Source organism: Letharia columbiana (assembly GCF_014066305.1).
Source record: "Letharia columbiana isolate WasteWater2 chromosome Unknown Sc0000024_s0, whole genome shotgun sequence".
Lineage (NCBI taxonomy): Eukaryota > Fungi > Ascomycota > Lecanoromycetes > Lecanorales > Parmeliaceae > Letharia > Letharia columbiana.
Genome location: NW_023501065.1, coordinates 214,879 through 232,355, shown reverse-complemented (window position 1 = coordinate 232,355; position 17,477 = coordinate 214,879). Strand labels below are relative to the sequence as shown.

At 48.7% G+C, this 17,477-nt stretch overlaps 5 protein-coding genes across 5 annotated transcripts; 3 read left to right on the top strand and 2 right to left on the bottom strand.

Annotated features, from left to right (window-relative positions):
• Nucleotides 1-1,107: 1,107 nt before the first annotated feature.
• HO173_007412 (uncharacterized protein) lies at nt 1,108-2,046 on the top strand (the record flags this gene model as incomplete). The annotated part of the gene is made up of 3 exons (XM_037309316.1): nt 1,108-1,171; nt 1,235-1,947; nt 2,011-2,046. The coding sequence occupies 3 exons, from the start codon at nt 1,108-1,110 to the stop codon at nt 2,044-2,046; spliced, it is 813 nt and encodes a 270-aa protein (XP_037163776.1).
• Nucleotides 2,047-9,653: 7,607 nt separating this feature from the next.
• Nucleotides 9,654-11,085, top strand: HO173_007411 (uncharacterized protein; the record flags this gene model as incomplete). The annotated part of the gene is made up of 5 exons (XM_037309315.1): nt 9,654-9,954; nt 10,013-10,107; nt 10,165-10,256; nt 10,313-10,805; nt 10,882-11,085. 5 exons carry the CDS (start codon nt 9,654-9,656, stop codon nt 11,083-11,085), a joined length of 1,185 nt encoding a protein of 394 aa, XP_037163775.1.
• A 98-nt stretch (nt 11,086-11,183) lies between these two features.
• On the bottom strand, nt 11,184-11,931 carry HO173_007410 (uncharacterized protein; the record flags this gene model as incomplete). Its single annotated transcript, XM_037309314.1, has 3 exons — nt 11,184-11,537; nt 11,598-11,853; nt 11,924-11,931. 3 exons carry the CDS (start codon nt 11,929-11,931, stop codon nt 11,184-11,186), a joined length of 618 nt encoding a protein of 205 aa, XP_037163774.1.
• Nucleotides 11,932-14,785: 2,854 nt separating this feature from the next.
• HO173_007409 (uncharacterized protein) lies at nt 14,786-15,804 on the top strand (the record flags this gene model as incomplete). The annotated part of the gene is made up of 2 exons (XM_037309313.1): nt 14,786-14,831; nt 14,885-15,804. The coding sequence occupies 2 exons, from the start codon at nt 14,786-14,788 to the stop codon at nt 15,802-15,804; spliced, it is 966 nt and encodes a 321-aa protein (XP_037163773.1).
• A 251-nt stretch (nt 15,805-16,055) lies between these two features.
• On the bottom strand, nt 16,056-17,165 carry HO173_007408 (uncharacterized protein; the record flags this gene model as incomplete). Its single annotated transcript, XM_037309312.1, has 3 exons — nt 16,056-16,525; nt 16,682-16,919; nt 17,007-17,165. 3 exons carry the CDS (start codon nt 17,163-17,165, stop codon nt 16,056-16,058), a joined length of 867 nt encoding a protein of 288 aa, XP_037163772.1.
• Between the last annotated feature and the right edge of the window lie 312 nt (nt 17,166-17,477).

The following is a 17,477-nucleotide window of genomic DNA, read 5'->3' as shown; positions in this document are numbered from 1 at the left end:
ATGGCTGCGGTAGCCCAAATGACTGAAATAGCTGAGATATCTCCATGGCTGCGAGGAACCAAATATATGACTTTTTCTCTTTGCTCCAGAACTGGTCCGCCAAATGTTTTAAAACTTCGTATTCGTCAGGAGGAAGGATATTCCTACAAGGTATGAAGAGGTCAGTATATGTAGTTCGAAGATACCTCGCTGTCGTCGTCAGAGAAAAATCGCGTACCTAAGCGCCCCTCACAGTCTCCTCGTCCGCTCAAGTCCGTTTTGAACGCGTCAAGCGCGTCAAAACCATTCAAGGTATGTGTTTTATGCTCCCTCCAACTCCTGAGTGATGCACCTTCGAGTTGATGGATGTGTATGTAGGGGGATGACTTCAGTGCTCGATTTCCATCAGACACTAACACGGTCAAACTTATAATCCAATCATTACACCCGACTCGTTATATAACCTTTCAATGATGCTGAACACGATACGCCATCGTCTGAAATTTAATCATCGGAGGGTGACCGGCTGGAGGTGGGTGCTGTAACCGTCAGCGGAGAACGCGGGTCCGAATGAGCTTATGCGACAACAACGAGCTATCCGATCATAATAAAAAGTTTATGTACTTGTTCAGCGACCTCGAAAGGCCTATTGCCCCCTCAATTGATATCAAAAGACTATGTGGTGATGGCTGGAAAATTGGAGGAAGTCGCGACTTCCCGTTAACGGGGTAATTATTGCGGTGGGCTCACACAAATTAACGGTCAATGTAGCGATTCGGGGGTTTCCTACTCAGACTCTAAGGGAGGGGTATGCCGTAATGAGCTTGCGATATGATTGGCCCCCGAAGCGAGGCACGAGTGTAGGGCTGGCCATAGGTACCCCGGCTAGCCGTGAGTCTGAATTACTGAGACTACTATTGTCAGACCCTGGCATCTTCCGCCTCCGCAGGAGGAAGGTTTGGCGAGGAAACTGAAAACCAAGTCAACACACCAGCCGATGCCTTCCTGTAAGATAATGTACTGGTCTCAATGTCTCCTTTCCGCTATGTATTTGCTTCTCTAACTTTGTGTCGCATCGGTCGTACCGAACTGCATCATGTTCCATGGAGACTCGCATCGCACAATCACATGGTGAAGGTCCGGTCATCCTCCATGGATGTCTCACAATCAAGGCTCTACAGCTCGAACCTCAGTATTTACCGCCCTCCTCACATCTGGAGATGATCTCAAAGCCGATTCTGACCGCGGTGTGCAGCGTCGTCTTCGTCAAGCCTCCGACGTGCCCGTGTCCGTCGGATCTTTACAATCTCCGCCTTCTCTATCTTCTTTACATCCGCAGGCTTCCTCCTTGCCACGGCGCCGGCCATCGCATCAATCGTCGCTCTCATATCAGCTCCCACAGATGCAGATTCCGTGGCCTTATACCACACAGCTGATGACGTTGCCGCTGGGATCAACGAATACATCAACAGCCATCCATTGTCTCGATCCCTACGTGCGAATTCAGCTTGGACGGAGTCGCGGCCGCATTTGCGGTACCCGGAGTCCCAACGCAAGCATAGCTTAACAGCAGCCACATTGATTGGCCCTGGCAGAATACCGGTTCCGCCACTAGTCTTTCTCGAGGAGGGCAAGAGTCTTCTATCTATATCATATCTCAGCACAGATCTTTGCGGACACGTTGGTATAATTCACGGAGGCTTGCTAGCGACACTGCTGGATGAGGGACTTGCGAGATGTGGATTTTCAGCGCTGCCGAACAAGATTGGGGTAACCGCGAATCTGAATATCAATTATCGTAATCCGGCACCTGCAGGGTCATACGTGGTACTGAAAGCAGAAATGACGAAGGTTGAAGGCAGGAAAGTTTGGGTGAAGGGAAGGATAGAGCTGCTAGGAGACACAGTAGAGCCCGGAAAACTGCTGGTCGAGGCTGAAGGCTTGTTCATCGAGCCAAAATATGCAAAAGTACGTGCTCTACTCACCGTTGACAGCTTCTGCACTTGGGATATACTGCTCACAGAGTTTTAGTCATTACCAAAATTGTTCGCGAATCAAAACAAATGACCAGTATTTCAATGGCTGAGTGCCTGAAGTAAGGCGTCAGGTTTCATGGAAACAGCCATGCTTCAACATCGGCTGCGGTTATCAATCCGACCCGGCTGCGAAGAGTCTTGGAAGCAACAGTGGTATGACAAATGTCCTGGTGATCCATCCAATAGTGTTGGGCCCTCTGCACGGGTATGAACATCATCGATCTTGGGCTGGAGCACAAACCACATTGCAGTTTAACAGCGCAACTCTGAGGATCCACTTCCCAAACCCTAGAACCCCGAAGATGCAACGATGACAGGTGTCTATGATGTTAAAAGGCAGCAACTGTCACGCTAGGTTTCCTGTTGAGAGCACTTTGTTTTCAGCAGAAGGGCTCCGTGAAGCGAGCCAAAGATTATAGATAATCTAGAGTCCGCAGATACTATGCACTTCCAGAGGCATAGACAGGAAACTGCCTAAACAAAAATCCCAGACTTCATGCTCGTTATCTCAAAAGCGTTCCTCACCCCACGAACATTCGCTTTCAAAGCGACCTTGAAATGATGTTGCGCTCGGAAAAGAAGTTTACACTTCGCCAAGAGGACAGATCAAGGTGAGTTGCCGCGGTAAATCGCGCGACTCGGGTGAGACCATGGAGTGAGGTCTCAAAAAAGGCCATACAGTCCCCCTTTGTACACTGCGAAAGGTCTTCTTTTCTGATCATATCGCAACAACAGCTGACGTTGCTGGGCATAACTGAAGCATTTACGGGAATCAATTCGATCCTACCTTTTCCATATTTCCTGTATCACCATACTGGTCCTCCTTGTAGTTTCGGCATCCGGTTTCTCAACGGTCATGGAGTCGAATGTATCCCACAGTCGGCGAAAGTCATCTGCGGTGACCTTCTTCTTCCTGCCTATCTCCCCACTTCCTATTCCTGGGCGTCTGATTAGGATGTCACAGGGCTGGTGCTTCGGCTACCTTACCTAAGTCTCGGTACTCGAGTAAGGCTGTGGGCCGGAGTAGGCAGTCAAAAGTAAGGTAGCAACAAAACCGTCCGGTTTGAACTGACCACTTTCTCCTCGATGCAAACTCAGAGAAAGTTCAAAATCTCAGCCTACCGTACTCTGTCGAGCTTGACGACCTCTCCAAATTGGGTCTGCGTGTTTCCCTGATTTTCGCTACATAATCTCTTCATCCCACACACACACCACAAAAGAGAAAAAAATTCAACACAGAATCTTCACTTGTCCAACTTTCTGCACAACCCCTATCATCTGCAATGGATTCTTCAAAGATTCCAGTCAAGCTTGTGAAGGTGACTAGAGTGCTTGGCCGTACAGGTGCATACTCAACTTTAAAACAGCTGTGGTCTGTATTTACATAATACTCAGGTTCTCGTGGCGGCGTAAGTCAAGTCCGTGTCGAATTCATGACGCGCAGTATTATCAGGAATGTTAAGGGACCTGGTATGTTACAATCCTCAATGTAGAACAAGATACTGATTAGCTTTAGTCCGTGAAGATGATATTCTTCGCCTACTCGAATCTGAACGTGAAGCAAGACGACTGAGATGAGATGCTGTGGGATGGATGAGCTTCGAGCAGCGGGCTAATGTTGGACGAGATTGTGAAGCTTAGTAGGCCAGGATGATGTTGTTCAATTCTGTCTACTAAACTGGGCCCATGAAAAAATCGAACTTGCAGTCAATTTCCTCCTACTTTCTGGGCTACCCGGCGTTCTCTACAATAGACGCATCTATTCCGTACTGGACTCCAAATACAAGCAACCCCATGTCCATTACACCGTTTGCATTTCCCCTTGCATGACCGCAGGTACATAGTAACCCGGGTGTGAAACATTTGGCTCTCACGTCGTGCACAGGTTCCAATCTTCTAGCCTTGGGGCCGCTACGTACCACTTTGCGGCCGCTACACACCAATTCATCCTTGATACAAATAGCACAAGCAACGCCGCGGCAACCCTTAGTAGAACGACGAGGAACACCACGTTCGTCACACTGCTTGCACTTGCCCACACAGTGTGGCACATGCTTTCGAAGATGACCCCATTTATCTAGTGACCCACATTGCGGACAGCGAAGTTGAGGATGCTCGTACTTGGAGCCTGGGCGCCCGTGACATGCCATGCATTGGCTCTTGCATTTGCTGCACGCCCACGCTCCCTGGATTAAATTGCAAGGGATGTCAAGTTCCCTACAGCTCTGACGTCTGCCCTTGCAATCGGATTCATGGCCAATGAGCTGGGAATACTTGCCTTTTAGAGGACTTTACACTTTGGACAGCGCCACTTCGTTATAAACCCCAAGGGCTCAACCTTCGAGAACATGATTGGAGGTTCCTGAGAGGACGTAAACATAGGTTCCGGCGATTTTGTTTCCGCGACGCTTGCTCTTTTGAGAACCTTAGGCCTGGGGGCTCTCTCGGCTTGTGAAGTTTCGGCCTCATTCGTCTCACTTTTGCCGTACTTGTGGCGTTCAAGGAGATCGAAGTCATCCTGGGTGTGTTCTGGTGGTAAAGGGCACACGAAGTCTTCACTAACAGCGAATCGTCCTGGCAGGAACCGCTCTAGTAGCTTGAGCATAGATTGAGCATAGATTGAGCATCGTTACTTTGTAATGTATGCTTGCATTGAATATTCGTGTGCATTAAAGGACAGTGGTTGGACCTGCTCTTTTACCCTTGTGAGATCAAATTTAGTTATTTTCTTTCGCCTTTTCTGGCCGAAGTGCCTTGGCAACCCAATTAGAAGACAGTAAGCATGACGATAACAATGAAGATCAGAGCAAAGAAATCACCTTTTAGACGGTCCCAGTCAGATTGACAGAGTATCTTCTTATTGAAGTGGCGACTAGATTTCCTCTGAAAGATATCTAGGCAATTTTGCACGAGACAGAGGTGGCGGATGTCGACAGGTGCTAGCCTCTGCGCCACAACAGAGATACATATAATGCCAGCTGAGACCACCTATTCCTAGCTCATATAGCCCTTCGTGCGGGCCACGGACGAGATCTAGCTCTTCGGCTTGCTGTATGATGGCTATCCACAAGATGGCGAGCCTCCTGAGCCAAGCACAATAGTCTCCCTCGTATCTCTCGCCGTGATCATTCAATAGTTGCCAGTACAAGTTTTTGGTTGTAGCTCCGCAACACTTAGAGGATCCCATAGCTGACAGAAATCCATTGCACTCCTTTTGAGAGAGAATCCATGCGCCTCTTTGTTGCCAATGGTCATAAAGAACTTGGTGTAGTACCGGCCAATTTGCCATGCTAGGGGCATTTGGGAAAATCTCCCAGGCACGATCGGACCTCTGATATATATGTAGTAACTTGTTCGTACCAACCCACTGAGGTTGCGGCAGCTGTTGGGGCTGCAGATGCGTTGTGATGTCCTGACACATCCTTGCAAGACTGCCCATAGATGCTCAGGGTAAGTGTTTCTCGCCTCTGTATAGAGTTCCAAGGATTATCATGTTCGCAGTTTCCGAGAGCACGACGAATGTCTGGGTGACAGCTCTCAGACGCCGAGTTGTAATGATAGGATAACGCGCTACTGAGAACCAAAAAAAAACTTAGCTCCGGGGTAGCCATTTTTCGTGAATGAAAAGCACCGAAGAGCAAGACTTCACTGCTCTTTCTTTTTTCCGTCGACAGATTTCTTCATAGCCCAAGCTAAGCACGCCTTAATGGTCATGGGCTATTCTTCTTGCTTCGCCAACAAGTCCATGGAGAGGGACTATGCTCCCTGCACTACCGTTGTACAGGTTGGTAGAATTACCATCGTCATCCGGAGTATGAGAGACTCCAAGGTACCATGATGTTTGCTCGCCAATGGACCCAGGATTCTCGAAGTTGATCCGTTGAAGATGATCTAGCATATCCCATGTCTAGTCACCTCTTCCAAACAGATACTGAATCTCCCATGGTAGAACTTTAGGATGCGTAAGTAGTCCGAGCAATCGTTTTCTGGACTCGTCACGAGCATTCACGACGATAACTAAAAACAATCCTACAGAAGTAGCTTGATGTCGCTTCCATGATCGAATAGCAAGCATTAGAACCGCTATGTTAGTTATGATTTCAAGGTACCATTTTTGAAAGCGTTGAATGGTGCTCGGTCTCCGTGTATTCGTAGAACGGCTAGAGGTGGAACGCAGGCCAGTCTATCTCCGTAACTGCAAATTTTTGGCTTACCAAATTGATCATTCTCATTCCTATCTAATGACGGTCAAGATATTGGCTTCATTCTCAGTTGATTCGAAATAGAGTCGTTCGGCCTCAGTAATGGCATTTCTCATAAGCGACTCAGCCGCCTGGTCATTGTTCATATCAATATTCTGAAACTAATCCCAAGTGCCTGTCAAATCTTCAGCACCTTCGCTTTCAGACCCGGCAAGTTCCTCGTCTTCGTTACTCGCTCTGTCCACACTAGTCTCACAGTCCATTGACCAATAACTTTCGCTGTCTTCGTTGGATTGAGAATCGGTTTGTACCTGAGAGTCTTCTGCTACAATTTCTTCGTCAGAAGCATGTTCTATTTTCACGGACTGCATCGAAGTGCCAAATGCTTGCCAGACGGATTGACTCTATGTCATAATAGAGGGGATCTGTTTGATCTAGCATTCCGTATTCTACAAATTCTGCCATTCCTCTAATCCCTGTGGTGGCACAGAACACCCCAAGTAGGAGCGCTCCAGCATCTTTGACCCATCAACCCTTCGCGAACGTGAGAGGAAACTCATGGAATCGATTCGGCAAATAGCCTTTCGGGCAGAGAGTGGCAAAGAGATGTTTCAGTTTTTTTTTGAAATCGCATAAGGTTCTTTCAAGGCGGACTAACAGAGCAATGCAATAGGTTGCCGTCAGCGAACAGACTGCTAACGATGTCGATTCCTGGATTCGGGTCGGCAAGATATAGACCGTTGTCGAGGCTGTGTCTCTGAATTCGAAATAGTCTTTGATGCGCTGGACAAAGCATGGGTTCTTGGGATCACGGGCCCAAGCAGTCACCATCACCGGAGGTAACACGGACAGATTTTCGTTATCGGGCGCGGCCATCTTCATGATTCGGTACATCGTTATGGCGCTAAGCGTTTTTCCTGGAAGGACCGACATGAGATCTTCGACTGTAAGTATGTAGAGCTCTTCTTCAGACCAACCAAACTGGACTTTCCCTCTACCACGCATCAATATGATTAGGTCGACGCAAGCATCTGCAACACAACACCCACTCTCAATTGCCTTCATTAGCGGATCAAATATACTGCGATGTTCATCGGCTATGTCCCAAATAAGCTGAAGAGATCGGTCCGTTGTGCATTGTCTTTGACCAATTGCCACTCGTTGGAATCTTTTTAGCCTCCAGACCGTGACGCGAGACTGCAATACTCAAGAGAGGGCGGATGTGTGTGTTGCGATGATAGATACTTTTGCAGTCTTCGGGTGGATGAATTCCAGTCCTCAATGTATTGCTTGTATGGAATGCTAGCCGTTTCAGGTATAAGCTGCTTCAAATGGCCCAGATACAGAGGCCAGTCCCTATACCTCCGTCGAAATAAGAGTTACCTTGCAGGCAGTGCATTGAATGCAATCCATACATACATTGAATGCTGCGACGCAGCAAATCGGGCGCGCATCAGCTTTGGAAGCGAAGTAAACCGAGGTACTGAGGTGAACCGCGTGGACTGTCTACAGTAGGTCCTTTTGAAGTTCAACCAAACTGTAGCACTGCATTCTAGATCGGCCTGTGTAATAAACCTACTTCCCTCAAGTAAGATTAAGTATGCTGCTAGAGTGGTCGCTTAGAACGCTTCCGGAGACCAAGAATCTCGGTCCTAAATTGTTCATAAGCCAGGTATTGCAGTACGTGTAAGCACCGTTCGGCCATTCACGAGGGCACTTGATAGGGCGCTGTCGAATGATCGCATGACACTCCCTTAGTCAATGACGGAACACTTAGCGTATCCAGACCACGGCCTTTATCGAAGGCTCTTCGCCACTGCTCCTCACAACAGCGGAGCTTTTGAAGCAGGATAGCACAGATTTTAGTTCTATCCTGAGGCAATGAAGATTGTGCAAGGCATTCTCTTCGATAGTGAATGCCGCATCTTGCTACTCCTTCCAGAGACGCCATCGTTTCAGCCTCTGCTTCCCCGAGCCAGTCACTAAAGGAAAGCCTGAGGCCATGAAGAAACTCGAGACCCGTGCAGCTCGACAACCTCTCAGAATTCCGGAACTTTTCCCTTTTTATAAGGAGCGTTCTCTCAATTCTCCGCATGCGTTGAATCGACTAGACATTTCTGTCCTGCTGCCACTGAAGGAGTGACGCGGAAGGGGTCACCTCTTTGCTAAGGCACAGTTTGCCTTTAGAGGCTGAATCCTGCGTAATGTAACATTTCTCGGTGACCTCAGGAAAGATAAAACCATTGCTTGCTGCTTGCACGTTGTGGCAAACCAGGCTTTGGTCTCTTTCTCCAGTCAGCCGGGCTTGGGACCTCGTACTAACACACCGCGCGCACTGAAATGAAGCTGAGACTTGCAGGACAGGCAAATTACTCCTTGCAATTTAGAGTACTGCACAGCACAAGCCATGTCGTACGCATGCCCTTCGTCTCCGTGCAGGTCTTGCAGGCATGATTCCCAATACAATCGCTGTCTTCCTTCTTAAGTCCTACGCGCCGGCCATGTTGCCGCCCTTTACAACCACCACAGCCGATCGTCCAACCCTCATCGCGCCGGCCACAGAAGCAATGCAGCCCCACGGAATGATCAAATTCACGGTCGCGGTCTTTTCGGATAGCCTCAAACTGTTGACCAAAGCTACTGTCAACCATAAACGCTGGATGCGAATTGAGCTGTCGTTGCGAGAGACGAGTAGGGCGTATATAGCTGCGCAATGTAGCCTCGTCTTCAACCTTGGTCTCGAAGTCGCTCTCTTCCACAAGTGTCTCTAGACCACTTGTCCTTGATGTTATCCGACCACGCTTCGATAGCCTAAGGCAAATTGATTAGCTACTACAAAGCGATTTTGCGCCGTCACCTTCAGTGTTCGTAAAATTATACCTATCGCTTTCTTATCCCAGGCTTTCAAGTTTTCGCAGATCCAGTGTTTTCTGCCTTTGTCGCAGACCGCAGAGGGTTTGTAAGGGCACTTTTACGATACATGTGAAGCAATGAGGGTATCGGACACGGAACCTCAAAAGAGGAGCAGAAAACGGCTACATGGAAGCCGAAAACAGAGTCGTGGAAAACCCCGGCTGCTCATTAGCCCTCACCCAAGCGCTGGTGGGAGCAAATTGAGTAAGAAGGAGGAGGGACACTAGAATAGAGGTACATATAGGCAAGTCGTGGGTGGAAGCCATTTTCTACCTCCTGTGAATAGGTGCAACGTTCGGAGCACCATTGCTCACCCCACGTTATGTCCGTCACGCAAATTAGGCACCCCTGTCGCCCGCGCTCGGGTGCTAGGGCGGCGAGCTCTAGGTGATTGCGAACCGAGCCTGGGGCTCTTCTAGTGCCAAGAGTCGTGGGTGGCAAGCTCATGAAACTCCAAAATCCTCCCCCTCTGCCTGCGAATGATTCTAAATTCTTACCCAAATCTTAACTTTCTGGTCATAACATGTCAAAAGGTCTCAAGTACCTTTTGGTTTCATTACCAACCTCAATCTCCCCCAGTAATGACCACGACGAAGCTCTCACAGCTTTACGATCAGCTGTGACAACTGATTACGCGACCGTCTTCCCTTTCCAGATACCTGAATTCAAAATTGGTACTCTAGATGCTCTAGTACAACAGGCGGATGACTTGGCCAAGTTGGCGCAAGGTTGCGAGGCTGTAGTGGGCAAGGTGGGAGACTCGCTGAGAAATATACTAGAGGGCGATGAGGAGAAGATCTCACAGCAGAAAACTGTCAATGACAGTAGGAGAATGCGATACCGAACCCGAACCCTTACTACAGCTGCTGACGTGGGAGTCAGAGCCTGCCGAACAATATCTGAAGTCCTTTCATTGGAACAAAGTCAAATACCGAGCAGACAAACCCCTGGGTGAAGTCGTTGTTACGCTTCAGAAGGTACCTGGAAATTACAATGAACGAATGAGCTCTCTTTAATACTGATCTTGCATACAGGAGATCTCCAGCATCGACAACGACGTCAAGAACAAGTACAACCAGTATAATCAGGTCAAGACCTCTCTCACCACATTACAAAGAAAGCAGACGTAAAGCTCCCTTTCCCGCTTCCGAGCCAGGTAGAGAGAATGACAACTTCTTGTAGTGGCAACCTTTCCAATAAATCTCTTACAGCAATCGTCGACCCTTCCCTTGTGATCCAGAATTCCGAGTACCTCGAAACCCACCTAATTGCTGTGCCCAACACGATCACCAAAGATTTTCTCAAGACTTATGAGACCATATCACCAATGATCGTGCCCCGCTCCGCTCAATTGATAGATGCCGATGACGAGTTCACTCTTTACGCCGTTACGACATTCAAAAAACATAGTTCAGAATTCGTCCATAAATGCAGGGAAAGCAAGTGGACACCAAGAGACTTCAAGTACAAGGAGGGTGGGAAGGAAGAGGAGCAGAAGGAAGTAGAACGCGTGGGAAAGGATGAGAGGAAAGTCTGGGGTGAGGCATTGAGGTTAGGGAGGACGGCATGGGGCGAAGCTGTGATGGCTTGGGTCCATGTGCTTGCTTTGAGAGTGTTCGTTGAAACAGTGCTCCGTTATGGGCTGCCTTTACAATTCGTTTGTGGACTACTTCGGGTATGTCAAGTTCCAGCGCTTCTTTCCAATACACCAGATCTCGTATTGTACGCCACTGACGCTCAGTTGTCAATAGACCACACCTAAGCTGGCAAAGAAAGCGCGAAGCTCACTGGACGTTTCATACTCATACCTGGCGGGCAACGCCTTCGGTCGAGATAAGAAAGGCAGAGTTGCCAAAGATGATTCTGCGACTTCGGCAGACATGCAAGCAGCTGGGCACATGGGCAATGATGGAGACTATGCGGCGTACGTTTGCTATGAGTTTGAGATTCAATAGGTTTAAGTGGTTGCCGTGGCGTAAATAACATCCAAGAGCTAGTTCTCTATGCACCGCAAGGTACCCGGCATCTTGACCGATAAGCTGTCTTCGTTTGCTTAGGTCTTGTCTCCTCTGGCTAGCAACCCCTTCTCCTCTAGATACTTGACTATCTGCACTACTGCCTCTTCTACTCCCGTCTCCCCACTCTTGACCACGATTTCCGCATCCTGTGGTTCTTCATACGGTGCGCTCACGCCTGTAAATTCTTTGATCTCTCCTTTCCTTGCTTTTGCATATAGTCCTTTCGGATCTCGCGACTCAGCCACGGAGAGAGGAACGTGAACATATACTTCTATGAAAGGGATCGATCGAGAGACATGCAGAGTCCGGGCTAGAGCGCGATCGGACCGATATGGTGAGATAAAAGAGGTTAGGGCGACAGTGCAGGAATCTGAAAAAAGGAGTGCGACCTTGAAATGACAAGACCCTCAGTACTACAACCGAGACTGTACTGACTTAGGGTAAAGTACCTCAGCAATTCTCCTAATGTTCTCTCCCCGATCTGTCTCGCTGAAACCCAAGTCCTTGTTCAATCCAAATCGTACATTGTCCCCGTCAAGTCGGTAGGCGGCCAGCCCCAGGTGCAGGAGGTGCTGCTCTAAAGCGATGGCGATAGTAGATTTACCACTGGCGGAGAGACCAGTGAACCACAACGTGAAACCTTTCTGGCCACGAAGGGTGGTGCGCTCCTGGTGCGTGACGGACGAAGGGTGCCACGTTATGTTGCTGACGAAGGCCAAAGAATTAGCTTGGATTGGGAAGGTTGTCTCATAGAAAGGTGGCTGCGCACACCTACGTAGCCATTGTGGTTTTCAAATAGCAGATGGGCAGAAAAGAAACCTGTCTTAACTCCTCTCGTGTGGAAGAGTGGCCCCAGTAGCAGTCGTTCCTGGACATAACGGAGAAAAATTCCCGTTGTAGGGCTGAGTGAGAGGTTGTGCGACCTCTGCACCATCTCTCTATCTGTACTCTGTAATGCTCACAAAACTGCAGAGCACCCACTTTCCGTTCCACCTAGACATCACGTTTTGACGGCAGGTGTTATGGTCCCCGTCATAGTTGTTGATAATCGGAGACCTACACCGCCCTGAAACATCATCCATCCTCGTTGCCTCTGGCCTCTTCAGCATGATGCCTTTGTCCTTTAACCAATCGATCAAGCACATCGGTCCAAATTGCTGGTATGTTGGATCATTGGTGTGTGAAAGGATCAAAACCAGTCAGCCTGAGGATGCAACTGCTGCCTGGGAAGAGGATGACTGCACCCCATCTGCGCAAGCCAAATGACGGTGACATCGCCTCACTATCTTGGTTGGAGCTTCAGGTGTAATATTAAATAGTGTATGAAGGAGGGACCTTATCGGTGTCTGGAAGATTGGCAGACAGGATTTCTGCAAAGTAAAAGATTGGAATACCGACATAGAGTCAAAGGAAAATACGATCCATTTCGTCAAAAAGATCGCACCCCACATACCTACGCTGGAGGTTATTCACGCTTGGATGGAAGGGGATGGGTCATTTCCAATTTGAGGCGAATTGAAGGATCTACATTAAGTGATGGCTGGATATCCTTATCGCCTTCTCAGCGCGTCTCAGTCGTCAGAAACGTTGCAATGTATTGCGACCTCCTGGCCAAGAATATGTCTCCGATACTGAGGAGCGTAACGGGGAAGCCTGTTCTTGAGCCTTATCGAATAGTATCCGATTCTGAGCTTTTAGGTCCTTTTACGCACGAGGAGTGCATGGGACATGTCTCGGCCCCCTCGGCTGACTGTTCAATGCTGAGAGGAGACTTCCATTTCTATCATCTAGACCTGGACCAGGGAACATTATTGTGTCTGATGATGGAAATATACTAGGTATCCTACATTGGGAGTCTGCCGGCTATTACTCTGATTTTTGGATTGCCACTAAGCCCTCTGTTTCCCCTGACCTTGATTTTCTGTCTCTCAGTAGCAGACTTTGAAGATTTCGAGCGGAGAAAACGCTTGAGGATGGAGCTTGAAACGTGGGGATTACCGCAAGCCTCGGGCTGGTTCATGAAATGGGGAGCAAATCGGACAGGGGACTAGAATCCAAGGCTTGATGATCTAAAGCTAAAGCTCAAGGCATTTGGAACCGTCACCGCACGCTCATCTGGAGTAAAGAAGCATCATTACATATCAAGTTTGAAGCCGAAAAATCTGTTGAGTGGAGAACCAGAAAGGCCATAGTCAGCAACACGGACCATAGGATGTGGAGTGTTTGGTGGTAGTCTACTGAGACTACAGGCTACCTCAAGGTTCCGAAGCATCCCTGCTAAATTAGATTCGCTCTAGTCTTCAGTTTCGGGGGTCTGGAATCGTAGGTTACGCGATGAAAGAAATGTCCAGGTAGAATGATGCACGCTGAGCCCTGAGGATACGTATAACTCGAGAGCATTGCCCTCACAACTTGACAAAGACATATCAATTGTACTTTAGGAATCATTGAGCAGTCTAGGCTGTAGGTCCGAGCGAACAGGCCGAGAGGATCTAGGAAAACGAACAAGGAACTAAGGGATTGAGGCTGACAGCAGGGAGCGAAGCGAGCGAGGTTGTTATAAAATCTTGATCCCATCGTCGCCGCTTTTCTAGTAGACACACAAACGCTCTGCGCCTATCCAAGCCGGTCTAACCACTGCAGATCCACTACGAACTAAGGACCTGCTGACCTGGCTGCCTTGGCGCGAGAGAGGAAAGTGATATGTATCCTTCCTGCTACAACACCTATAACTTACATTTTGTATGGCATAGCACGAGCACTTCCTGACCTCTTACCAGCTCTTAATGTTCCCTCATATTTAGAGTGTTCAATAGCTGTTCAAGCTGCTTTCGCGCAATATCCGTGTGACTGCAACTGACGAAGCCAGCACCAAATCCCATGCATCTGTAACGACTGCAATGGTGATAGCCTTCTTGCGCGATCCGGCATCTGCTTCACTGGCAACTGCTGAGGCTGCAGTACCACCCGCGATGGCATTTCTGAGGGCGAAACCCCTACTGACGCTGGACTGGTTGTTTAACACTCTCGCATCCTAATCCTGCTAGGGGAGGCGCCCCGTTCAGCGGCCATTCATGGTGCCCAGCGACCTCAAAGGGGCTTATTAGCTGCCACCGACCCACTGACCTTCCTTTCTTCCAGTTGAAACGGATTGGAACCAATAAACCTTTCGTGTGATGGAATGCTATGCCGATTAACTACTATCCTTGATTTGCCTAATGCTTGAACCCGTAGACTCAACGACTCTCGTGGCTCTCATAATTCACTACTGATCGTATTTCTTTGCACGATATGTGTGGAGCAGCGTTCCTCGCGCCCGATACGATTATGTGCACCTTGGCATATTGTGCGAAACATTTAACACCTGATGGAAGAGAATCATGCTCGCGATGTTTGACACATCAAGTGTGGGTGTTGTTGGTCAGTACACAACACATTTGTCTTTTGTCACTTTCAACCAGACGCTCAAATCTTCACTCACCTTACCTGGTCAGGAACTTGTCAAATAAAATCAGAGTCCAAAAAAGTCCGACCTTCAACTCTAAGAACGCACTCTACATTGTTGGTTTAGATGTACGACCTTTTAAGCTCAGCACAAGAGCTGGTTACTGGACCCTGGCTCCTGGCTTCTGGCGCAATGGTCGGCAATCTCGAAGGTCTGATTCAGGCCATCGTTGGCAAAGGTCAGTCTAGAGCGCACAGTGTCTACTCAGCCGCCGGATTAATGCATCTGCAGGTCTCTATGAGCAGTACACACAGCGTCAAATAGCGGGCGAGGTATATGCAAGATCCCACTTGGCATGTGGTCAAAGATACGCCCAAACGCCTCAAACACGGGCCCTGCCACATGCTTCGTTGTTACGTGCCTCGCCTACGTTATGCAGGAGTGACGCAGCCGACACTCCACCAACAGATGTTTCTGCCCCCAAGAGCGCATCAACTACATCATCTTCGAAGAGTCGACCGTCATCAACCACCACATTGGGACGGAGTCCACTCCTGAGACCGATCGAGCCCGCCTTGATGCCAGAGTACAATATCGTACATAAACACTGTTCTCAAATTACTGGAGATCTCGAACCTGGTAACCCGTATATCATGCAATCTTATGAATACGGTCCTCTCGACATCGGCCCAGCTATAGGGTTCCAAGCCCCGACAACCCATCGGCGAATCCGTGCACCCCCACGAAAAGTCACTGACTTGGAAAGCTTACCACCCTTGAGCTCAGAAGTAGCGGCAGAAATCGCACGTAGAGTGAAGGTTCGAGAGCAAGCAGGCGTATTTGCAGGTATTCGAGAAGCGCAGGAAAAGGAGTCCGAAAACCAAAGAAGAGCCAATCGAGCAGCACAATTGAGGGTACCGCCCTATGTAGCTCATATCCTCACATCTTACAGTGCCGAAGACATCGAAGCCGCTCTCTTATCAGAGCCACCACAGGGACCTCTCATACGACCAGAACGTAAGCAACTTCGAGCACAGCGTGATCGGTACCTGGGACAGGCGGGAAACCACGCTGGTGACACACTCAAGCAAGGACACGTTCGGTGGGCACCTGAGCCGGCATCACAGCGACGACGAGACTCAACGTTGTTAGAAAAGAAGAGTCATGGCGGCAAACAGACCAATTTACGGGATGGGAGCAGAGATTTCTGAGTTGGGAGGGTTGGGAAATTCGAATGTATACAACGAGTGGAGAGAGTCCAAATCTTTCGAGCGTTTAGACGGTTTCAACCATCCATATTCGAGAAGATACCCTAGGGCGGCGTTCAGCAGTTGCGCTTAAATGAAAAACATGCTAGTTCAGCGAAGACCGAGTTCGAATAGTCCCATACTCGAAATAATAAAGATGATACTAGCCGTGCATAAGAAGGAGAGGAAGAAGAGCGAGATTGAATGACCTTTGATCATATTCTAGAAACCTCAAACCTCAGGCCTCTATCTCCTAAATCTAGCTTGATGTTCCCATCGTTCTTCCCGTACCGCCCAAAGTCCTCGTCCTTTTCCAACCACACCTTCACATCCCATAATGACCCCGTTGCCTTACCTACCTGCTTCCACATCTCCTTCCAGCTCTCCTCGTTGTGTCTGAACATAGTTGCCTTTGAGTTCGTTCGATGCTCATACTCTCCAGAATTGACGTTCCCTCTTTGCCTTCCCAAAATGAGTGAGCCTTCGACTGGCTTTAACAAGCGCACAACTCGCTCCGTCATGCCAACTTGGTCCTCCCAATTGAAGAGATGAAAGAAGCTCGCTGCGTAGATGATGTCAACCTTGCCATCAAACTCTCTGAATGTCGAACCAGTAGTCTCATCGAATATATCTCCGATTAAGAACTTGCTCTTCAGCGTGTCTCTATCACGGAAAAGATCGTATCCTACGCAGATTTCCGAGTCAACATTGCTTCTTGAGGCGAGAACGCAATTCGCAAGGTAGGGTTGGGCAATAACAAGAGGATCCAGCTCTCGAAACGGGGTCCTTCGATCCCGGTATCGGTACGAATGAGGAAGCAGTCACTCCGAACTGTGCTTACCAAGATCTACAAATTCCGGCCTCAAATCTGCCCCGAAAACGTTCTCGCTCGGTGCTCCGTCGGACACGAGCTTGCGGATATCCTGTGCAAAGCAGCAGCCGAGGTCTAAAAGAAGGTGGTTGGATTCCTTGAGACGACGGAGGATGGTCGGATAGAGGGGAGAAAGGGAAATCGAGAGGTCAAGGAAACGGCATTGGCCTATGCAGGGATAAGGAAATATGTTCCAAGCGCGATCTCTCTAACGGCCAAGGTTAGCCTCCGGCGTCTTGCTTCGTATGTAGGACGGTTCGCATGCACAAGTCTACATAAAGACGGTCAAACTCACAATTTCCGCAATGTGTGGGACTACTGCGTCTGGGGGTATCCTACTATAGTTCTCAAAGAGCCGTCGAGCCGGTTCACTGATCTCTCCTATGTCCGCTTTATACCAATGCACGTCCCTCCCACGAGCTTTGATCTGCGGGTCGACCTCTGGTGGAGCCATGGATAGTGAGTGAGTTTAAGTATGGATTACAGAGGAAAGAGAGCAGAGGATGTTGTTTTTTTTTGAGAAATATAACCAAGTCCTGACCCCTAGAGACGAAGGAAAATTGGGGTACCTTAGAGTCTAGGGTACAGTAATTCCGTAATCATGAAATACACTTGTGGATATCTTACGCGCATCGCCCGGCAGCCATACAGGTATTTTTAGCATCCGGTAGTGGTAAGCTTAAAACTAAGGTATCTTACCTAGCCAGTGATACAAGACTTCATTGGAGAATCAATGGGAAAGCGTTTCGGTTCCATGTTGGATTTC